Source organism: Bufo gargarizans, chromosome 8, assembly GCF_014858855.1.
Source record: "Bufo gargarizans isolate SCDJY-AF-19 chromosome 8, ASM1485885v1, whole genome shotgun sequence".
Lineage (NCBI taxonomy): Eukaryota > Metazoa > Chordata > Amphibia > Anura > Bufonidae > Bufo > Bufo gargarizans.
In genome coordinates this window covers 101116604-101142185 of record NC_058087.1, presented here as the reverse complement: position 1 = coordinate 101142185, position 25582 = coordinate 101116604, and the positions used below count along the sequence as shown (strand labels likewise).

Here is a 25582-nt window from a genome sequence, read left to right as displayed (position 1 = left end):
TATTTAATTGCTGCTGACATTTTTAAATTTTTTCTTATTAATCGAAATTTAATAATTTTTTTTTTTTTTAAAAAGTCATTTTTCACTTTCAGTTGTAAAATTTTGCAATAAAAACGACATTAATATATACATTTTTCGCAAAATTTATTGTTCTACATGTCTTTGATAAAAAAAAAATTTGGGTCCAAAAAAAATGGTTTGGGTAAAAGTTATAGCGTTTACAAACTATGGTACAAAAATGTGAATTTCCGCTTTTTGAAGCAGCTCTGACTTTCTGAGCACCTGTCATGTTTCCTGAGGTTCTACAATGCCCAGACAGTACAAACACCCCACAAATGACCCCATTTTGGAAAGTAGACACCCTAAGGTATTCACTGATGGGCATAGTGAGTTCATAGAACTTTTTATTTTTTGTCACAAGTTAGCGGAAAATGATGATTTATTAATTTTTTTCTTACAAAGTCTCATATTCCACTAACTTGTGAAAAAAAAAAAAACTTCCATGAACTCACTATGCCCATCACAAAATACCTTGGGGCGTCTTCTTTCCAAAATGGGGTCACCTGTGGGGTAGTTATACTGCCCTGGCATTTTATGGGCCCAGATGCGTGAGAAGAAGTTTGAAATCAAAATCTGTAAAAAATGACCGGTGAAATCCGAAAGGTGCTCTTTGGAATGTGTGCCCCTTTGCCTACCTAGGCTGCAAAAAAGTGTCACACATCTGGTATCACCGTACTCAGAAGAAGTTGGGGAATGTGTTTTAGGGTGTCATTTTACATATACCCATGCTGGGTGAGAGAAATATCTTGGCAAAAGACAACTTTTACCATTTTTTTTATACAAAGTTGACATTTGACCAAGATATTTATCTCACCCAGCATGGGTATATGTAAAATGACACCCCAAAACACATTCCCCAACTTCTCCTGAGTACGGCAATACCACATGTGTGACACTTTTTTGCAGCCTAGGTGGGCAAAGGGGCCCACATTCCAAAGAGCACCTTTAGGTTTTCACCGGTCAATTTTTAAAGATTTTGATTTCAAACTACTTTGCACACATTAGGGCGGCCCCTAAATTGTCAGGGCAGTCTAACTACCCGACAAGTGACCCCATTTTGGAAAGAAGACACCCCAAGGTATTCCGTGAGGGGCATGGCGAGTTCCTAGAATTTTTTATTTTTTGTCACAAGTTAGTGGAATATGAGACTTTATAAGAAAAAAAACAAATCATAACTTTCCGCTAACTTGTGACAAAAAAAAAAAATTCTAGGAACCCCCCCATGCCCCTCACAGAATACCTTGGGGTGTCTTCTTTCCAAAATAGGGTCACTTGTGGGGTAGTTATACTGCCCTGGCATTCTAGGGGCCCTAATGTGTGCGAAGTAGTTTGAAATCAAAATGTGTAAAAAATGACCTGTGAAATCCTAAAGGTGCTCTTTGGAATGTGTGCCCCTTTGCCCACCTAGGCGGCAAAAAAGTGTCACACATCTGGTATCGTCGTACTCAGGAGAAGTTGGGGAATGTGTTTTGGGGTGTCATTTTACATATACCCATGCTGGGTGAGAGAAATATCTTGGCAAAAGACAACTTTTCCCATTTTTTTAATACAAAATTGGCATTTGACCAAGATATTATTTCACCCAGCATGGGTATATGTAAAATGACACCCCAAAACACATTCTCCAACTTCTCCTGAGTACGGCGATACCACATGTGTGACACTTTTTTGCAGCCTAGATGCGCAAAGCGGCCCAAATTCCTTTTAGGAGGGCATTTTTAGACATTTGGATCCCAGACTTCTTCTCATGCTTTTGGGCCCCTAAAAAGCCAGGGCAGTATAAATACCCCACATGTGACCCCATTTTGGAAAGAAGACACCGCAAGGTATTCAATGAGGGGCATGGCGAGTTCATAGAATTTTTTTTTTTTTTTTGCACAAGTTAGCGGAAATTGATTTTTTTGTATTTTCTCACAAAGTCTCCCTTTCCGCTTACTTGGGACAAAAATTTCAATCTTTCATGGACTCAATATGCCCCGCACGGAATACCTTGGGGTGTCTTCTCTCCGAAATGGGGTCACATGTGGGGTAATTATACTGCCCTGGCATTTTAGGGGCCCTAAAGCGTGAGAAGAAGTCTGGAATATAAATGTCTAAAAGTTTTTACGCATTTGGATTCCGTGAGGGGTATGGTGAGTTCATGTGAGATTTTATTTTTTGACACAAGTTAGTGGAATATGAGACTTAGTAAGAAAAAACAAAAACAAAAAAATAAAATAAAATTCCGCTAACTTGGGCCAAAAAAAATGTCTGAATGGAGCCTTACAGGGGGTGATCAGGGAGTCTATATGGGGTGATCACCCCCCTGTCATTGATCACCCCCCCCGTCATTGATCACCCCCCTGTAAGGCTCCATTCAGACGTCTGTATGATTTTTACGGATCCACGGATACATGGATCGGATCCGCAAAACGCATACGGATGTCTGAATGGAGCCTTACAAGGGGGTGATCAATGACAGGGGGGTGATCAATGACAGGGGGGTGATCAGGGAGTCTATATGGGTGATCACCCCCCTGTCATTGATCACCCCCCTGTAAGGCTCCATTCAGACGTCCGTATGCGTTTTGCGGATCCAATCCATGTATCCGTGGATCCGTAAAAATCATACAGACGTCTGAATGGAGCCTTACAGGGGGGTGATCAATGACGGGGGGGGTGATCAATGACAGGGGGGTGATCAGGAAGTCTATATGGTTGATCACCCCCCTGTCATTGATCACCCCCCTGTAAGGCTCCATTCAGACATCCGTATGCGTTTTGCGGATCCGATCCATGTATCCGTGGATCTGTAAAAATCATACGGACGTCTGAATGGAGCCTTACAGGGGGGTGATAAATGACAGGGGGGTGATCAGGAAGTCTATATGGGTGATCACCCCCTTGTCATTGATCACCCCCCGGTAAGGCTCCATTCAGACGTTCGTATGTGTTTTGCGGATCCGATCCATGTATTCCGATTGCGAATGCGGACATCCGGTTCCATGACGTCCTCCCAGTATCGCGAGACCAGACTCAGCATAAATACCGGACATGCGCAGGCCACCTAGCGCAATGCCACTTTCCTCTAATCAGCTTGTCTTGAGGTATGTAAATGATATTAATGTATGTACTTCATTCTATACATTACTCTGTGTGTGTTCAGTACTTTTTCTATCTTAAACCACTAAGTGATGTAGACTCATCCAGCAAGTTAAACTATTGTGGTACTGACACCCACATAGACTTAATGGTCCAATTGATTGCACCCCTCCTCTTTTTCTCTATATACTAATGTTTAGATTGCGACTGTTCCATGGAGCCTTTTCACCTAATATTATACCTATAATTATGTTATATTTCCATTGTGAATATTTCTGATGTAACTCTTGTGTTCTTATGTACTTGCTCTCACCACTCTGATACTCCCCAATGTCCTTGAAATAGACTATTTACTGATAAATCTCTGTGACCACTATCCCATGATCAGTTTATCTATCGATTTTTTTAATGTATTCTTGCAGCTTTAATTACCATAGTAATATTATATTATACTATATATATATAGATACACATAAGACTTGCCCCTAGATGTTTGTAAATTTTATTTTTTGCCCAAAATTCCTGTTTCTTTTTTTCATTGTACTGATTGTATGCTATTATAATTAATAGGCCGTGAACAAGGTCCGGGAGGACCGAAAAGTTGGCCCATATAACTGATGTCTATTGGTGGCATTTCAATACAATAAAAAGATTCTTGTTTCACTCATTTCAAGATTTCGAGTGCCGTGAATTATTCTATATCATCATGAGGCTATTTATAGGGCTGCTGATTGGCTGCATGCATGGCATTTTGGGTAATCCCTCGCTCCTAGAGTTCCTTGCTCCATGTCCTAACACGTGCAGCAGCCATTTTAGGAAAATATACGATTTGTTACCACGAAGCGTATGGAAATTCGGATTCAGTGCGAATCAAATTTTTCCTGAAATTCGGATCGATTCACTCATCTCTACTGAACACTACATGCACACTTCCAATGTGAATGTAGCCGAACACTACATGCAGACTTGCAAGTGACAATTATAGTTACAATACAAAAGTGTCATCACACACATTCGAAAATTACATTTACCATAGATGCATGCAAATCTATGCCAACTTAAAAACGAGGACAATGTGAAACATACTTTTCTTATACATTTGTTGTAGCCTAGTGTAGTCAACTACATACAGTTGTTGAGGCCCTCACATACAAAGATTACATGTATGGAAAAAGGTCCCTATTTTGGAATATATATCATTATTAAAGTATATTGACATGTCGGTATATTCCATGTGCTACAGATAAAGGGCCAGATTTATCATTAGCTCAGGTCAGAATAATGGAGTGAAAAAGTCCCCAAAAAATGCGCAAATGCTAAAACTGCGCACAAATTATGCTCGCCAGTTTTCTGAAAAAGTGGGCGTGTTTTCTTATGTAAATGAATCTCTAGACAGATTTACTATTGGGACTATTTAAAAAGTCGCAAAAAAGTCGCAATTACACTCCAGTGAGGACCATGCTTATCTTATGAGACTTTTTAATAGAACATGCGACTATTTCATAAAAACGTGCGACTTTTTCGTAAAGATGTGCGACTTTTGTAAAGCTGCTTACTAACGGATAAACTGCTACCATCAAACCACATTTATTACAGTCTTAAAGGGCCGATCATAAATCTGACTTGGCTAAAACTGACTTTAGCCATATGTGAAAGTGGAGTGAGCTGTCAGGGTAATGATAAATCTGGCCCATAGAGTGAATTTAGCCATAAATGTATAATATTTGCAAAAAAGTAATTTCCAGCAATATAAGCAATATAAAGTTAAACATTGTATAAAGTTTCCTGTACAGACATGCAGGAAAGAAATTCTATTGCAACATTAGGCAGCAGTAAATGGTAATCTATAAGGCATGTTTTAATAATATTTGTAGTGATCACTTTCTTCTTATGTGTAGTACTAAAACAGCAAGAACGCTGGGGGAAGAGAGTAATTTTGATTTGGGTTGTTTACCATCAATCAGACCGTGCTTGGCAGGGACTGGATGACTATAAGCCTGCAAAGGCTAAAAGGGGCAGGAAAAGCTAGGGAAGGCTGCATTCTTCCTATTTAAAGCTGCAACACTTCAAAAAAGGTCTTGTTTGCAGACTTTGTCTTGGAGCTCACAAGGAAGAAACATATAGTGATAGCTTAATGGTGCTAAGAAGATCCTAACAAAAAGGAGTGCCACATGTCTAGCAAGCAGACATTATGAATTTAATACAGAAAGGGAATTTGATAGCTTTTACACTTTTAATAGGGCACTTTCTAGCTGTACAAGCTCAGGATGAAGAAAGTGGTAAGTGAAACGACTCAGACTTTCTGTGACATTTGCCTTTCAGGGAAACGAAAGCAGACTTTCTAAACTTTTCCCTTTTTAAGCAATTGGTGTACTATGGGTGTACTATACTAGTCATGGTTTTATAACTGGGACTTTCTTTGAAACTATTGGAATGTCCTTGTCATTGAGATCAGTTTACAGCCCTGATTAGATATATGGCACACAATTGTTCCTGGCAATAGTTTTGCATTGTTACCTAGCACAGGGCAGATGAAACCGATGTATGAGGACATTTTAGGCATAGTTACTTGCAGAATTTTCACTGTAGTTCTCACATCCAGCTAGGGTGGAGTCCTTGCTATGTCTTCAGGCTTTTTCTTTGTTGAGAAAGAATTCTCCTGTATAGCTTTTGATAACTTTTCATACACTTTTTCCTCTAAGTTGTTCATATCTTTATTTTCTCCTTCATTTTGCAACATGCAAATGATCCTCTGCCACTTTCCTGACACTTTATTAATGTTTGCCCCCTCTTGACATGGTCCAGTTTTATTTGGTGTTCTGTTTGGTTATGTTCCTTTGCTAGACTATTTAAGGCAAAGACTGAAGATTGAGTGTTCCCAGAAGCAAAGTTCTCCCTTTCTTTCCATTGCTTTCCCTTGGGATATGCTTAACATAACAAAGGCATTGTAGTGAACATTTCACCTACGTCCACACTTAGCTGTGTTTCCACACGCTGCTGCATTTAACGCATTTTGTTTCATGAATTGATGTGCAGTAAGACACTTGTATAATTTGTGATTGAGTTTGGAGGTTTTTGTAATACTTATAAAAGAGCATCCTTAACGCTTGCACAGGTATACTTACAATTTCACACACACACACACACATGCATAGTTAATATTGTGATAGTAATATGAAACATTTTCACAGCTTCTTTCCTATATTTTATCAGTAATTAGATGATTCAGCAGGAGGGAGACTGGGAAATCTCTTGAGCAACTTTCCCATTTATACTCCTCCTTATAACACAAATACCATATGGGGGATGTGCAGCTGTGTAGAGTTACACCTACAGGAGGTAGCCCAGCATTGTAATGATTAGAACAGTTGGCTGGACAGTTACGTCATGGGTCATTAATTCTAAACTAGTCTGTGTCATGGATTGCTTATGTGACTTAACTTGTAGCTGCAGGTCAGATGCATGGCAAGAGTAAAGACAATGCTCATACATACAAAGCACATGAAGCAAGTAACATCTTAGTTTTAGCTCAAAATAAAGTTGACTTCTTACAATAGAAAGTTAATAAATGACATTATTTTTTTTATAAAGCATTAATAGAGCAATTGCTTTAAAGCTAATCATTATCAGTATTATAGTGTAGATGATATATAATTGTTTTTATTTGATAAATGTATTGATATAATCTGCTACATCTAGGATAAAAGGCTTTTTTTTTAAATACTGTATGTTCAGTGAAGCTATATAATTTTAGCATGCAAAAAATATCCACTGTAAAATGTCTAATTAGACCTCTAGCAAAATATAAAAATGACAATATCCATTGTCTTCTTGGTTGGGTTTCCTAAACTTCTCCTAATTGGCAAGGACACACCTCTCAATTAATGTGGATCTTTGCTTCCCTCCACAAGGGCATAGAGTGCCTATGAGGACGCCTTCTCTCCACATGTAATACCATTAAACTACAGGAGTGGCAACTAGTATGGGGGAAGGGTCACACTTTGAAATTGGAAGGGCTGGTTTAACAGATGCTAGAACCTCCAGTCCCTGGATGGGAAAAGAGAGTTGTAATGAACTAGCACCAGGAGGGTGCCTTATTTTAATTTTGCGATATTTATATGAAAAAGGCCAAAGATCTCAATTAAGCTTCTTTTTTGATTAAAGGATCATTGATTGCTAGAAAGAATGGGCTGGGTGATCTGAGTTTGTGCAATATACTGTTGATGGCTTGTCATCAGCAATCTGAGGACAACACTACCCCAAGTGGCTTATTGTTCTACTGAGAAGCTGAAGCTCCTTCATTCTAGAAATCAGGGTCCCTAAACCTAGAACTCACCAATAATAATGTCAGCTATATTCTGTGATTGGTTTCCACATTTATGACGCCTCAACTCTTATCACATTGCCTTTGGATTTTGGGTGCTATGCAAACAATCAGAAAATCCCCCTATATATGCACCAAATATAAAGCCCCAAATAATGCAACAGCATACTATATAGCTGCATACATCATGCATAGGGCCCTATAGTAAAACAAAAAGTGCAATTTCCTGTATAGTTTTTTTTTTTTTTTTTGTGGTGACCAACTGTGTAGTAAAGCAGAGGGCCAAAAAAAAGCAAATGGCATTGGATCAGCCTATAGGAATATATGAACAGGATCAGTATGTTCCTGCATTTTCATATGTGCATCAATACGGTGCAAGCATGGCGTTAGCCATCAAGCCTGACTCGTTTTTATAATATGATGAGCAGTACATTAACTAAGTAACAGTACAAGTAAATTTCTGTTACAAGTAACACACACCTACAGGTAACATAGCTTCCGTAATAAGTAGTTTATTAGTAATATAAGTAATCGACCATAGCAAGTAAAGGTAATATTAATTGGACATTATTCAGATGGTTCTACTGAGCACAGATTTCAGAGGTCTGCATGTTAAAATATCATTAGAGTTAGTCATCAAGGATCAGCGAGGAATCTTTTACCTGCTGATCTAGTTGTATAACTCCAGGCATTTCATAGGGTTAAAAAATGTTACTCTTAATGGAGTTTGTTGTAACATGTAATGCTGGCCAGAGGTTACAAACTTTACATGCAACCAATAAAAATGCTGGCTTCCTGTCTGATGACGTAATGGGTTTATGAATGTTTTAGCAACAAAGCTGGATTAGAGTTCTCTTGGAAAAGATGTCCCATTAAGTGGCACTTAAAGGGAACCTGTCACCGGGATTTTGTGCAAAGAGCTGAGGACATGGGCTGCTAGATCGCCGCTAGCACATCTGCAATATCCAGTCCCCATAGCTCTGTGTGCTTTTATTGTGTAAATAAACCGATTTGATACATATGCAAATTAACCTGAAATGAGTCCTGTATGTGAGATGAGTCAGGGACAGGACTCATCTCAGGTTAATTTGCATATGTATCAAATCGGTTTATTTACACAATAAAAGCACACAGAGCTATGGGGACTGGGTATTGCGGATGTGCTACCGGCCATCTAGCAACCCATGTCCTCAGCTCTATACACAAAATCCTGGTGACGGGTTCCCTTTAAGGGTTATATTGTTTTGTTAATACTCATATTGTAAAACTATGTGTAACAGGACATTCATTAGCAAACCAGGCACAATGCCTTGTATGGCTAGCTCAACTAAATGTAATGATCCTTTATTAATTCATTCTGGAGAAAAAGCATTCTTAATCCATAAACAAATGAGCCGTTAACTGCACCGAGGGAAGGCCTAAGCCACTATGTGCACACTTGTTCTTTCTAACTTCTCTGCCAGCCCCTCCCTCTCCCACCTTGATTGACAGGGACACGTTCCTGCATATTAATCTTGCCTGGCCCTGTTAATCAAGGAGGAGAGGGAGGGAATATCCAATTAGGTGGGGCAAGACTGCACAGAATGGCTTGGGCCGACCCATGGTACACCTAACTGCTCATTGGCATATGGATGAAAATTACTTTTTCTGCAGAATGAAGCAGTTTGCTAAGTAAAAGGTATCATTAAATTCAATTGAGCTAACCCTACAAGGCTTTGTATCTTGTTTAACAATGAGGTTCCCGGTTACAGACTCCCTTTAAAGGTTGGCAAGTCATACAAACATGTTTGAAGTTTTAAATGGTGTGAAGTGAAATGCTTAAAATCTTTCCACACATTGCTCTGCTTGCATACCAGGAATACAAAGAACACAAGCTGATGATTGGCACATTATGGTCCAGGGAATGTTTTTGTGACATTCTCTGGGTCCATTTATCCATGTAGAAGGTACTCTTAACCAATTAGGGTATGATTATGTACACTTATACATGCTGATTATCTTCCCTGTTGTATATAGGATCTTCAAGCAAGACAATGTGACTATAATAACTATAAATATCTGACATTGGTTGGAAGAGCATGACCCATGCTTCAAAGTACTACCCTGGCCTTCTAATTCCCTAGAATTAAGCGTAATTGAGCATCTGCAGGAACCCCTCAATCATCATGTTTGCTACAGGGATTCTCTCCCATGCACCCTCCAACAGCTGTAGCATGCACTGCAGTCAGCACGACACCAGATACCTGTGACAACCTGCCAGGACCTTACTGAGTCACTCCTAGCCTATCTAGTTGCTTTCCATGCTGCACCGCTAGAATCTGACTGGCCCATCGGAGCACCAGAGACTGCAACCGTGGGCCTTCTGACTCTGTTTCATGACCGCCGTGGCCACCTGCTGCCCTAATTCAAAGTGCTGTCAATACTCTCTGAGCAATGCACACAGTTTGGCTGCAAAGCCTGGAAGCCCTGCAAGCTGCACTGTCTCTGTGCTCATTGAGAGCCAGCAGAGAAACAGCATGTGAAGGCCTACTCTCCCTTCGGTCAGTTTAGTGGAGCTACCCTCACCAAGTCCTCAATAAGCATAGGTACATACAACATATCGCTTGATATTATGATATTTGGGAGGCGAGGTGACCCAAAAATGGCCATTCTGGCATTGTTTTATTTTTCATTGTGTTTGCCTTACGGGATAATGTGATATATTCTTTATAGAGCTAGTCGTTACAGATTTGGCAATACCAAATATGTCTTTTTTATTCACTTTACACAATAAAAACCTTTTTGAAAAGAAAAAAATTATATCAATAAACTGTCAACCCACATGCAGGTGAGGCATATGGCTGGTTCAATATGGTTGGCATTGAGATGGTAACATTGTGACCGTGGCTGGAGATTGTGACCATGACATCCTCCTGTAGCTCCTACCTAAGCTGTTGATTTCGGACAAGGTCGAACCTTTACGAAAACCTTCCCAGACAACTGATTCACCTATGTGCCAAAATTGGGGTGTCTATGAGAAGATATTAGAAGGAAGATGGATACATTGTCAACATGGCTGGAGATATCACCACCCTGTCATTCCTACCACAGTACAATCAAGTTTAGCACAGTCAGGGACCTTTACGAAAACCTTTCAGACACCTGATTTCTATTTGTGGGTCAAATGGTTCAGGGGTTTGGATGCCTATTAAATACAGGTCAAACAGACACTCACTTTTATAGTATAGATTTACATATGTATTTTTTAATAGCTATAGATTGACAAAAATAGACTGTAGTAGTAATAGTTGCATGGAGTCAGATTTTTTATCAAAAGATCCGTCTCATGTTTTCTCGTTTTGTGAAAAAAATATATATCACAGATCCTCTTCAGAGCTGAATTGCTAGCAGTCTGCAGTAAGGGTACGGAGAGGTGTTAACCAGTTGGGGGTGTGTATCTACACAGATTCACTCTATCCAATCAGTGCTGCCATTTTCAGACTGTGCAGGTACACCCCCCCAACTGTACACTTACTGCAGACTGCTAGCAATTCATTCAAAACTTCTAGTACAAATAATAAAGGAATGGAACAACATACAACCGTAAGAATAGAGGCTCCAGAATTGTTAGTACATGGGAATGCATGAAACTATTAAAACAGGCATGCCAGGAGTGGTGGAAGGTCCTCTTTAAATAAAAAGTGCTTGGGGATACCCCCTTTATCTTCATGGCACTGACTCCAAAACCGATGTTTGGAGTTGGAGCAGGGACTTCTAAGAAACTGCAGATGCCAGCATGATGGTTCCACCAGCACTATTATTGCTGGAAAAAAAATATACAGGTACTGGCAATCTAAGTAAAATAACAGCCTGGCTGGTGGTATAGCGGCCATGTGGCAACCCTAGCTGTAACATACAGCTTAAATCCCCCGCTGCAATGGCCGAGATCAATACTAGCACCGATCCTTGCCAATTAAACCCTTAGATGCTGTGGACTGTGGATTCATCTCTCCCCTATCGGGTCCCCTGCTATAGCAGCCTGAGGCCTTACAAAGGTTAGATAACAATTTCAGTGTATTGTACCATTGATCAGACAACTCGATATTAAAGTCCCAAAGTGGGATTAAAAAAAATTATAATAAAAAATTCAAGTAAATAAAAATCACCTTTGCTTATATCCAGTCATATATAATTGGTTAAAAGATGAAAAAAAAAAAAAATGACCTGATCTATAAAAGCATCATGTTGAATATCCGGTGCCATAAAAAAAGAATTAAAGGGGTTGTCTCACTTCAGCAAATGGCATTTATCGTGTAGACAAAGTTAATACAAGTCACTTACTAATATATTGTTATTATCCATATTACTTCCTTTGCTGGTTGGATTCATTTTTCCATCACGTTATACAGTGTTCGTTTCTATGGTTACGACCACCCTGCAAATCCAGGCACGGAGGCTGTGCTTGTACACTACAGAAAAAGATGCTGGACTATGCGTGGTACTGCGTACCCAGCCACTAGAGAGGCTAGCGATTTTTCCTATAGTGTGCAAGCATGACCACCACTGATGGATTGCAGGGTGGTCGTAACTATGGAAACAAGCAGTTTATAATGTGAAGGACAAATTAGTCTAGCCAGCAAAGGAGGCAATATACACAATCACAATACATTAGTAAGTGCCTTGTATTAACATTGTCTACATGATAAATGTCATTTGCCATTTTCCATTGCAGTTTAAGAATTGATACATCCCTGATTGAATATATTTTAGTATTTTTACCAGTTCTGAACTGAACTGTTGATTTTACCCTGACAATATAGTTATTTGGGAGGCCTTTCACCACTGAATACCACCTTCCTCTGTTACAATAGAATAGTCAGATTTGCCCTAAAGTACAAGCTTTCCTCACTATCCCTTTACTGACAAACAGATCAGACAGATGATGGGCTCAACCAAGACAAATGTCCAATCCTTTCCTAAATTTATGAACTGTCTACTATTACCAATTCTTCTTAGTGTATATTCCATGACTAATTTTGTTGTTAGAGTAAAAACAGCCGTTGTACTGTTTTGGGTCTACCAATGAAATAATAAAGTTATTACAGTGATCATCTACATAGTTGTGAAATCTATCATAAGAGCACTCTTCCATTTCTTCTTGTTGATTTAGGTTTGCTAGTTGTGTAATTACTCAAACTGCACTCAGTTTCATACCCAATTATAGTCCTTTATTATATACTATGTATCACCTTTCATACATTCAAGACTCAATGAAGTCTTTCTAAGATTGATCAGTCAATAAGTGGATCACGTTTTTATTTATTTTACTCTCTTATATAGCACTGACATATTCCACAGCTCTTTACACTTGCATCTCTCTGTCCCCAATGGGGCTCACAATCTAAGGTCCCTATAAGTATGTCTTTGGAGTGTGGGAGGAAACCGGAGTACCCGGAGGAAACCCACGCAAACAGGGGGAGAACATACAAACTCCATGCAAATGTTGTCCTTGGTCAGATTCAAACCTAGGACCCCAGCGCTGCAAGGCACCAGTGCCAACCACTGAGCACACATGTTGTGTAAGCATGCCTTGAATATTAATCTTGTTTAGATAAGACAGTCATTTCATACATTTGCTACACTAGATGTACATTGTCACTTTGGACACTGATTCTTCCAAATATAAAAATGAATACAAGCAAACGAAAATGCATCTTAATCAGAACTGCTACTATGTCTGTAGAGTAATTAATTTTATGTTATTTCTTCTAGTAGTTGCATCTAATAGTTAACTGGTTACCAATAGCAACTGCATCTTAATTTACCTGCTTCCAGAGAGCCACAATGTCAGGGATGTAAAATAGGAAATGACTTGGCAGACAGTGTCTTTGATGAACATCTGTTTGTCTTATGCTTCCCTTCAAGTTATTTCTAGTCCCAGAGCAAAAGATACAGCATGTGAATGTCAAGCCTTGAATTTATTACGCCAAACTAAATTCCATTAATATTGCTTCCACTCCTCTTAAATCAAAAACCTTCCCTGTCCATATGTGACTCATTATCCATATTCAACACACATTTTATGCCAGAGATCAAATAGTATATTGACTTTGATCTAGGTATCAAAGTTGGCTACAATTAGAGATGAGCGAATTTCATATTTTGAAATTCGTTCATGATTCGTTTACTGGTAAAAGGTGAATTGCGTTATTGATTCCGTTACCATAGAACATAACGCAATTCTATGACGGAATGCATAACGGAATGCCTTTAAAGGCTTTCCGTTATTCATTCTGTCATAATAGAAGTTTATGAGCTGCAAAACGGATCCCCTGCATAACGGAAACTGGACGGATTAGTTTTGCAGCCCATAGACTTCTATTATGACGGAATGAATAACGGAATGCCTCTAAAGGCATTCCGTTATGCATTCCGTCATATAATTGCGTTATGGTCCATGGAAACGGAATCCATAACCTGAATTTCGCTCATCTCTAGTTACAATGTTTATGCAGAAGATGAGTGCCAACTTTAAAATATATTATTAGGTGCTGGCAGCATTTTATAATACGTGTGAAGCAATGCATTTTGTAAATCATGAACTACATTACTAATAAATTATCTTTAGAGCATAGCCAGAGGATTTCTAGAGGATGATCACATAATGACTCTCATTTTACCAGGAAGATAGTGGAATAAGTAGACTTTTTCAATTGATTATTTATGATATGACTAATTCAACTAATTGTAAGAAAATGCCAACTGTCACGAGACATATTGCTGGCATAATGGCATTTCTTTTTTCCCAATTTTCATGATTGTGTTAGCTGTATTAGTGATTGCATTGAAGGAACACTCCTGGACTGTGTTATACCTACTGCATAGCCTTTGGTTTTCCATGAAGCCTTGTGTTATGCAGCATCCATTCAGGTCCTACACTAGGCATGTTGCCTAGGGTGTTACTTCAAAAGTTTATGCAAATTCATCTTTATTAACTTTATTTTCATGCATTGTTGGTCCACAAGGATGTAGAAAAACATTGTAATATAGATATCAATTTCCCTCATGTAAGAGTTAAAATAATTTCTTTTTTATAGAGGCTTTCACATATTTTAATGCCTTTAAAAAATTACTGCGAAAATATGGCAAAGTTTTCCATACTGTACGTTCCATATGTTTATTAATTTTATGATTCATTCATAGTGGGCAGGTTTAAAAAGAGTGAGGATAGAGGTCCGTGATAAGAAAGAAATGTGTTTATTTCACAAATGCAATAATAACAAGGTTTATTCACTATTTCTTAATTTCTAAGCTAGGTCTTATTAAGTACAGCACAGCTACATAGTGTTGAAAGTAACTTTTCGGAACTTTGTATTCTGTTCATGGTAGAAAGAAACTCAAGGGAAAATAGATGATTCCAGGAGAGTTATTTATTAGGTAATATTAATTGATAATTCAGGTCTCCAACATGATACAAGAGACTGCACAATAGAGCTTCACTGTAATCTTGTAATTAGTGTTGAGCGAACCCGAACTGTAAAGTTCGGTGTCTTACCAAAGTTTAGGATTTTTGGACCCTGGACCCGAACCCAAACATTTCTGTAAAGTTCGGGTTCGGTGTTCGGCGATTTCTCTAGGCTTTTTGAAAGGCTGCAGAGCAGCCAATCAACTAGCGTTTAACTGTCTGACCTTAGAAGCCATCACAGCCATGCCTACTAATGGCATGGCTGTGATTGGCCAGAGTAGCATGTGACCCAGGCTCTATATAAGCTGGAGTCACGTAGCGCTGCACACCACTCTGCTGTTACTAGTGTAGGAAGAGGATGCTGCTGGACTGGTGATTTAAGGGAGAGAATAGGAGAGAATCTAACTCAGCGATCTACATACAATCAGTTGTGTGGGTGCAGGGCACAATCTTTTTACCTTGCCCTGAGCCCGTTGACCGAACAGCCCGTTGTATAATTTAACTTGTCCCTAGCCTTTCCCTAAATACCTGGGGACGCTGGGGCACATATTCTGTTAGTAAAAAAAATAAACTTTTTTGCCAATACAACATCTGGATTAGTCAGTGTGCAATTTAAGCTAGAAATACAGCCACAATTTTCTGGGTTTTTTAAAACACACTTTTTGGTAAAAATATACTATTTTACATCCCTTGCAGCATCAGCACGTGTGAAATTCAAGCTTTATATACTGCTGTCATATTTAGTTATCAAACACACACCCGTTAGGGCAATTATTATTTTTTTATGTGGCAGCCTTTGCTGCATATGTCATTGTGAAATACACCCTTTATATATTTGGGTTATATTCAGATATTTGAAATACCGCCATTTGGTGCAAAAATCTTTAATTGAGGCCTAGTGTGGGTTAGGGCATGTGGGATACACCATTTAATCCCTTAAGGACTTAGGACGTACCGGTACGCCATGTTTGCCGAGTCCTTAATGACCCAGGGCATACCAGGTTTAAAATTACATTGTGGCGGTGCGGGGGTTAATCGGAACAGGATGTCCACTGAAATCATTCAGCGGACATCCTGTCACAACGCCGGGGGGGTCATGTGATGCTCCACATCAGCGATCGCCGCAAACTGCAGGTCAATTCAGACCTGCGGTTTGCGGTTTTACCTTATCCGGCGGGCGGCTGTGCCATCGGGTCCCCATGCGGCTGTAGGGGGACCCGATGGCATGGAAGGCAGCACTATGCCTTCCTTAGGCATCTGCGCTGCCTTCCGGTGACGAGCCTGTGAGATCCAGCCCCCTGGATCTCACAGGCCAGAAACTGTATGAGTAATACACACAGAATTACTCATACAGCCAATGCATTCCAATACAGAAGTATTGGAATGCATTGTAAAAGGGATTAGACCCCCAAAAGTCTCAAAGTGGGACAAAAAATGAAGTAAAAAAAATAGTTTCCCCCCCAAAAAATTAAAAGTTTCAAGTAAAAATAATCAAAAATGTAATTTTCCCCAAATGACATATTAGGTATCGCTGCATCCATATCGACGGCTCTATAAACATATCACATGACCTAACCCCTCAGATGAACACCGTAAAAAATAAAAAATTAAAACTGTGCTAAATAAACCATTTTTTGTCACTTACATCACAAAAAGTACTACAGCAAGCGATCAAAAAAATAAATACCAAAATGGTACCAATCTAACCGTCATCTCATCCCGCAAAAATCTTACCCTACCCAAGGTAATCGCCCAAAAACTGAAAAAATTATGTCTCTCAGACTGATTTTTTTTGCTTCAAAAATGAAATCATTGTGTAACACTTACATAAATAAAAAAAATTTTATACATATTAGGTATCGCAGCGTCCGTAATAACTTGCTCTATAAAAATATCACATGACCTAACCCCTCAGGCTCATAAAAATGGTGTCAAAAAGTCACACGCACCCCAAAATAGTGCCAATAAAACCGTCATCTAATCCCGCAAAAATTATACTCTACCCAAGGTAATCACCCAAAAGTTTATGGAAACTATTTTCAAAAAAGAAATCATTGTGTAAAACTTACATAAACATAAATAAAAAAAAAGTTTACATATTAGGTATCGCCACATCAATGACAACCTGGTCTCTAAAAATATCCCATGATCTAACCTGTCAGATGAATGTTGTAAATAACAAAAATTAAAAATGGTGCCAAAACAGCTATTTCTTGTTACCTTGCCTCACAAAAAGTGTAATATAGAGCAACCAAAAATTATATGTACCCTAAACTAGTACCAACAATACTGCCACCCTATCCCGTAGGTTCTAAAATGGGGTCACTTTTTTGGAGTTTCTACTCTAGGGGTGCATCAGGGGGGCTTCAAATGGGACATGGTGTAAAAAAAACTGTTCAGCAAAATCTGCCTTCCAAAAACCTTATGGTATTCCTTTCCTTCTGCGTCCTGCCATGTGTCCGTACAGTATTTTACAACCACATATGGGGTGTTTCTGTAAACTACGGAATCAGGGCCATAAATATTGAGTTTGGTTTGGCTGCTAACCCTTGCTTTGTAACTGGAAAAAATTATTAAAATGGAAAATCTGCCAAAAAAGTGAAATTTTGAAATTGTATCTCTATATTTCATTAATTCTTATGGAACACCTAAAGGGTTAACGACGTTTGTCAAATTAGTTTTAAATACCTTGAGGGGTGTAGTTTCTTAGATTGGGTCACTTTTATGGAGTTTCTACTCTAGGGGTGCATCAGGGGGGCTTCAAATGGGACATGGTGTAAAAAAAAAAAAGTCCAGCAAAACCTGCCTTCGAAAAACCGTATGGCATTCCTTTACTTCTGCGCCCTGCCATGTGCCCGTACAGCGGTTTACTACCACATATGTGTTTCTGTAAACTACAGAATCAGGCCCATAAATATTGAGCTTGGTTTGGCTGTTAGTGTTAACCCTTGCTTCGTAACTGGAAAAAAATTATTAAAATGGAAAATCTGCCAAAAAAGTGAAATTTGGAAATTGCATCTCTATTTTCCATGAATTCCTGTGGAACACCTAAAGGGTTAACAAAGTTTGTAAAATCAGTTTTGAATACCTTGAGGGATGTAGTTCATAGAATGGGGTCATTTTTGGGTGGTTTCTATTATGTAAGCCTCGCAAAGTGACTTCAGACCTGAACTGGTCCCTAAAATTGTTTTTTTTTTAAATTTCTGAAAAATATTAAGATTTGCTTTAAAATTCTAAGCCTTGTAACATCCCCAAAAAATAAAATTGTATTCCCCAAATAATCCAAACATGAAGTAGACATATGGGGAATGTAAAGTAATAACTATTTTTGGAGGTATTACTATGTATTATAGAAGTAGAGAAAGTAAAACTTGGAAATTTGCATTTTTACAAATTTTGGGTAAATTTTGTATTTTTTTATAATTAAAAAAATGAATTTTTTTAACTTCATTTTACCAGTGTCATGAAGTACAATATGTGACGAAAAAACAATCTCAGAATGGCCTGGATAAGTCAAAGCGTTTTACAGTTATCAGCACTTAAAGTGACACTGGTCAGATTTGCAAAAAATGGCCAAGTCCTTAAGGTGAAATAGGGCTGAGTCCTTAAGGGGTTAAATACAGGGGTTCTATTCGGGTATTTGAAATACAGCCATTTTGGGCATAAATATTTAATTGTGGCCTACTGTGGGTCAGGGCGTGTGAGATACACCCTTTAAATACAGGGGTTATATTCTTCTATTAATAAAACACCCTTTTTTGGGCAAAATACACAATATTTCCGCCCTTGCAACATCAAGACATTTGACATTCCAGGGTTATATACTGCTGTCATATTCAGATATTAAACACCCGTTTGGGCAAAAAAAAAATATTTGCCAGCCTTTGCTGCAGATGTTATTGTGAGATACACCCTTTATATATTTGGGTTATATTCAGATATTTGAAATACCGCCATTTGGTGCACAAATCTTTAATTGCGGCCTAGTTTGGTTCAGTGCGTGTGATATACACCCTGTATATACAGTGGTTATATTCTTCTATTAATAAAACATCCTTTTTTGGGCAAAATACACAATATTTCCGCCCTTGCAGAATGAAGACGTTTGAAATTCCAGGGTTATATACTGCTGTCATATTCATAATTATTAAATAAATACCCGTTTGGGCAAAAAGAAATTATTTGGCAGCCTTTGCTGCAGATGTCATCTTGAGATATACCCTTCATATATTTCGGTTATATTCAGATATTTTAAATACCGCCATTTTAGGCACAAATCTTTAATTGAGGCCTAGTCTGGTTCAAGGTGTGTGAGATACACCCTGTACATACTGTCATTCTATTCTACTATTAATTAAACACCCATTTATGGCAAGATCCAAAATTTGAGAAATATGAGGAGAGCATTAAATAAGGGACGTGGCCCAGGTCGTGGTGCTGCTGGTGGAGCTCCTGTTTCAGGGAGAGGATGTGGTCGGTCTGTGCCAGCTACACGCACAAGTGAAACACCTTCTTCAGGTGCGAGTAGGCGACAAAACCTGCAGCGGTATTTGGTCGGGCCTAATGTGGCTCTACGAATGGTGAGGCCTAAATAAGTACAGGTGATAAAAGATTGCGTTGCTGAAAGTGCCTCTAGTTTCTTCACATTGTCTCCCACCCAGTCTCCTGCTGAAAGACCACAGTTGGCACCTGAAGCCGATGTCCATCAGTCTTTCACCTCACCCCCTTGCAAATCAGCCAAGCAGTCTGAGCCCCAAGTCATGTAGCAGTCTCTTCTGCTTTTTGATGACTCCTTTAGCAGGGTTTCCCAGGGCCATCCACCTAGCCCTGCCCCAGAAGTGGAAGAGATTGAGTGCACCGATGCCCAACCACTTATTTTTCAAGATAGGTACATGGGAGGACCATCACAGCACATCTCAGATGATGATGAAACACAGGTGCTAGCTGCTGGGGCTTTCAAAAGTGTGCAGACCGACAAGGAGGGCAGGGGTGAAGACTGGGTGGAAGATGATGTGGAGGACGATGAGGTCCTTGACCCCACATGGAATCAAGGTCAAGCAAGTGACCTGTGTAGTTTGGAGGAAGAGGCTGTGGTCACACAGAGCCACCAGCACAGCAGAAGAGGGAGCAGGGTGCAAAAGCGGCCATCCCCTAGAAAGTACGTCTGCTGTTACCTACGGCAGCAAGGGATTGAGCACTCCAAAGCCAGCTCCAAGGAGTTCCCTGGCGTGGCAGTTCTTCAATGTGCTGACGACAAGACACAAGTGGTTTGCACGCTGTGCAATTAGAGCCTGAAGCGAGGCATAAACATTCTCAACCTGAGCACAACCTGCATGACCAGGCATTTAAGTGCAAAGCAAGGGGCTGCAGTGGAGTAGACACCTCAAAAACCAAGAAAGGTCTCTGGCTCTTCCTGCTTCCTCTTCTGCTGCAGTCTCTACATCTTCATCCACCTCTGGAGTGACAGTGCCACCTGCCACCCCGCAAACAGAGGATCTTCCAGCAACACCACCACCTGGGTCAACAAGCATCTTCACAATGTCCTACGGAAACGTTCAGCTCTCCATCTCCCAAACGCTGGAGAGGAATAGGAAGTACCCCCGTACCCACCCGCAATCACTAGCCCTGAATGCCAGCATTTCTAAATTACTGGCCTTTGAAATGATGTCATTCCGTCTGGTGGGGACGGATAGTTTTAAAGGCCTTAAGGTGGTGGCTGTCCCACAGTACGTCATGCCCAGCCGCCACTTCTTTTCCAGGTGAGCCATCCCTTCCCTGCACAACCAAGTAGGGGACAAAATCAGGTGTGCACTGCGCAACGCCATGTGTGGCAAGGTGCACCTGACTACGGATACGTGGACCAGTAAGCACGGTATATCTCCATAAGGCCCCTTCACACGGGCAAGTATTCTGCGTGGATGCAATGCGTGATGTGAATGCATTGCCCGCGCACTGAATCTGGACCAATTCATTTCTATGGGGCTGTGGACACGAACAGTGATTTTCACACATCACTTGTGCGTTGCGTGAAAATCGCAGCATGTTCTATATTGTGCGTTTTCCTCGCAATGCAGGCCCCATAGAAGTGAATGGGGCTGTGTGAAAATCACAAGCAAGTGTGGATGCAGTGCGATTTTCACGCACGGTTGCTAGGAGACGACCCGGATGGAGACCCGATCATTTTATTATTTTCCCTTATAACATGGTTATAAGGGAAAATAATTGCATTCTGAATACAGAATGCATAGTACAATAGCGCTGGAGGGGTTAAAAAAAATGTAAAAATAATTTAACTCACCTTAATCCACTTGCTCGCGCAGCCGGCATCGCTTCTGTTTCTTTCTTTGTTGATTGCAGTCAAAGGACCTGCGGTGACGTCACTCCGGTCATCACATGATCCATCACATGATCCATCACCATGGTAAAAGATCATGTGACGGACCATGTTATGACCGGAGTGACGTCACCACAGATCCTTTGACTGCAATCAGCAAAAAAAGAAGCGATGCCGGCTGCGCGAGCAAGTGGATTAAGGTGAGTAAATTATATATTTTTTTAACCCCTCCAGCGCTATTTTACTATGCATTCTGTATTCAGAATGCTATTATTTTCCCTTATAACCATGTTATAAGGGAAAATAATACAATCTACAGAACCCCAATCCCAAACCTGAACTTCTGTGAAAAAGTTCGGGTTTGGGTACCAAACATGCCGATTTTTCTCTTGCGCGTGCAAAACGCATTACAATAACGCCGTTCTATCCCACTTCTATGCCTCCTTGAAAAAACGCTGCTGGCGATGATGTAAGAGGATGTGGCACAGGAGGAGGAAGAGGGATCATTTTTTGGGGTTTCCGGACAGTCATTCCGAAGTGGCTCCGAGGGTGGGTTCCTGCACCCACAAACTCCAGGTAAACAATTGTCCAGCCAGGGCACAGTTCTGGAGGATGATGAGGTGGAGGATGAGGAGGAGGAGATTGAGGAGGAGGAGGAACCATGTTCACAGCAGGGTGGCACCCAGACCAGCTCATGGCCATCACTGGTGCGTGGTTTGGGTGATGCAGAGGACACAGACGATACACCTCCCACAAAGGACAACTTTTTGTTGCCTCTGGTCAGCTTGGCACACAAGCAGCAGTGTCTCCGCAACGACCGCCGAGTTGCCCACATTCTAACTTATGCTGATTACTGGGTGGCCACGCTACTGGATCCCCATTACAAGGACAACATACTCCATATGGACCTCATCCTCCTAGTTCAAGATTATTATTTTAAATTATTACATATTTTATGTTATTTAAAGTCATTTCCCTATGCACATTTGTTTGCAGAGCACTTGCCATACTCTTAACCACATTTTGATGCCATTTGCAGCCCTCTAGCCCTTTCCATGACATTTGTACAGCCATTTTAGTGCTCAAAAGTTTAGGTCCCCATTGACTTCAATGGGGTTCGGGTTTGGGGTCAAGTTCGGGTCCTGAACTCGAACTTTTTTCCAAAGTTCGGCTTAACTCGTCGAACCCGAACAACCAGGTGTCCGCTCAACTCTACTTGTAATCCACGCACACTAATAAACACCTAAAGAAAGAACTGGATGTGGAGCATTGCACTAATTTACAACCTGTCCATAAAATGACTAGTATGCTGATCTGAAAGGTAAATCTTATGGTGTACTAGTTTTGAGTGCAGTGTCTTGTAGTCATTTACTATATGATCACTTCACAGGTGCTGTTTCAGGATGAATGACAATGTAAATAAACTGGGTGCTGAAACAGTTCAGAAGTCACACAAATATTACACCCGCTTTTCATAGCACATTTACAAGTAAGTAGACTAATGAATAGCTTAGGCTAGTTTTACACTAGTGTAATTAGCTCCGGCAGAGAACAGCCTGCCTAAGCTCTATGGATGTAGCAGGGCCGGATGTTACCGCAATGCTCGCTGACCCCATTGACTATAATTGGATCCAGCATATATCCGGACACTACCCAGCATGCAATGTGGTAATATTTGTCTACACCAGATACAGAAAGCTCTAGCAGGCTGTTCTCTTCTGTAACAGATGTGAGAGGCCTTAGCCAAGTAGTTGCTGCTATACAGACAAAATGAAAAACACAATGAACATTACCATTAATATTATGTGGTATATTTGTTTGATTATTATAACCTTCATCTTATAATCAAGAGCTCAACAAAAAAGAATTCCAGATACATTTTCACATTTGCCTGTTTCTCGTCCCACCAGGATTCTTAAACTTTTTGATAGCAAGAAAATAGTCTTAAGTACAATTTTTGCTCGAAAGAATATAATATTAAAGGGATTGCGCATCTTATGGGGGGCAGACCTGAGCAGACCTGCAAAGCGAAGAATACTTACCTTCTTACTGGTGCTGGCCCCTGACATCTCTATTCTCTCGGCTGCTCTGCAGGGTTTCCTGGATGTAAACTTCCTGTTCGGTGCGGCCGCATCTAATTGCTAGCTGCAGCGGTGACCTGCTCCCCTTGCATAATGACAAATGGTCATGTGATGCAAGGGGAGCAGGTCTTCTCTGTGGCCAGTGATTGGCTGTGGTGGCATGTTTCCCTTTATGGATCTGCCCAGGAGAGGAAGGGGGGTTCAGATAAAGGCCTGACACTTATCAACAGAGAGCTGCATATGGTCACAATTGTTTCAAACTAAAATTGGAGATTGTTTTACTAGTGAAGCCTACTTCACAGTTGTATTAATGCTATAGGATCTATAAGTGGATTCAAGTTGTTTCACCCGAGTATAATGGAAGTCAGTGGGAGAACCTGAGCATTAAACCAGGCACCCCCTGCCCTGAAGAGGGGAGGGTGTCTGGTTCATACGAAAGGGTCAGAAATTGATGGAAACAACACTGAAATGGTTCGGGAACAGCATGGGGAGGATGTCTGGATGCATCTTGGACTCCCAGGTCGCTGCTGGGAACGATGTTGTCCGAGTAGTACGCCACTTTTACAGACTGGCAATAATAAGCAGAAAAACTAAGATAAAATCGATTTTAGAGGACACATTGTTAGGAAATATTATTTCCTGTATATTTACTTGTATATAAAGTGCAAGTTCTGCCAAGAATTACAATGAAAAGGCACTCAGATACAACCTGTATATCACATAAAGCCTATGCACTAGCTGAAAGGACTGCCATTACAAGGAACCGGCACTCCAATACACCCTTTGTTACACATAAAGGAGAGCATCATACACAGCCTTGGTTAATTATGATTGATGGCCTGCTGGTGACCCTCAAAAACATTTGGAACAAGCATCTACTGATCTGTCCATACCATCTAAAACATTATTGGCGAGGGCCTGCGGCCGCTCTAGTGACTCGGATGTCTGCCCTATCAACTTTCAATGTTATTTTCAGAGCCAAATACGGTGACCACAGGTAAGGGGAATTAGTTTGATTTCGGAGAGGAAGCCTGAGAAACGGCTACGGCTGCCACATCCAAGCAAGGCAGCATGCGCACAAATTACCTATTAGGTATAATTAGGTGAGGGCCTGCAGGTGAGCTGACCCTGTAAAAGATTGTAGGTGAGGGCCTGCAGGTGATCTGACCATCTAAAAAATTATATGCGAGGGCCTGCTGCTGAGCTGACCCTCTAAAACATTATGGTTGAGGGCCTGCTGCTGAGTTGACCATTTAAAAAATTATGGGAGAGTGCCTGCTGACCATTGAAAAAATTTACAGTGTTCAAAGCAGGCCGGGTCGTCTGAATACTTCAGCTAGAAATAATGGACTAGGACTCCGGTTCTATTTTGTTGGTTTTAGGAACTGGGGCCCTGGGGCATGCGTATTGCGTATTGCGCCGCTAAAGGTGAAATTCTGGGACCAACGCAAGACGAACCAAAGCAAAAGCATTTGCCAAGAATGTTTTCACTAATCAAAAACCAAAGTCTAAGGTTCGAAGATGATCAGATACCGTTGTACTTCCGACCATAAACGATGACGACCGGCGATCTGGCGGCGTTATTCCCATGACCCGCCGAGCTGCTTCCGGGAAACCAAAGTCTTTGGGTTCCGGGGGGAGTATGGTTTCAAAGCTGAGAGAGTACACTGTATGTCACAGTAAATTTTGGGAGCGCACATGTTACACTGCAGATGTGGCCCTGGTATGGTCACTGTCAGAAGTGGACACCGTCTATGGAAAAATGACAATGTATGTGTCTGGCTGACCGTGTTTAAAAAAAAACTACACCATTTTTAATATTATAAACCTTACAAAAATTGTCCCTTATTTGGGGCAGATGCGTTTAAACACATATAAAAAACTGTGGCTTGTTTGCAACAAACGTCCTAAAATTATGCTTTAATGGGGGAAGAGCCCTGCACCTGTTTATACACACACAGAATGCTTGCCTGTACTTATACACACAAGTGTTAATTCTGAGAAGAAGCAGTGGCTTGTTCTAAATTTGAACAAGCCTGGAAAAATTCTCTATTTTATTTGATGTGTAAGGTGTGTAGGGGTTATAGCGACAGCAATAGTAGCATCAGCAGTAGTAGCACAGCATGGAACAGACAAGGCAGTAATTAGATGTGTGTGGGACTGTGTTGGTGGTAGTAGCATTAGTAGAATTGACAACTGTGTAGGGGTAATGGTAGTAGCAGTAGGGGGATTAGCAGCAGCCATACGGTACGGAACAA

The 25582-nt window shown here is 40.4% G+C and overlaps 1 protein-coding gene across 1 annotated transcript in view; it reads left to right on the top strand.

Annotated features, from left to right (window-relative positions):
• The first annotated feature begins 5154 nt into the window (after positions 1 to 5154).
• Positions 5155 to 25582, top strand: part of COL5A2 (collagen type V alpha 2 chain) — a 260308-nt gene continuing 239880 nt past the window's right edge. The window contains exon 1 of the mRNA XM_044302642.1: positions 5155 to 5420. Within this exon, the coding sequence (XP_044158577.1) occupies positions 5333 to 5420 (88 nt within the window). The 5' untranslated portion in view covers positions 5155 to 5332. The remainder of the gene's footprint in view (positions 5421 to 25582) is intronic.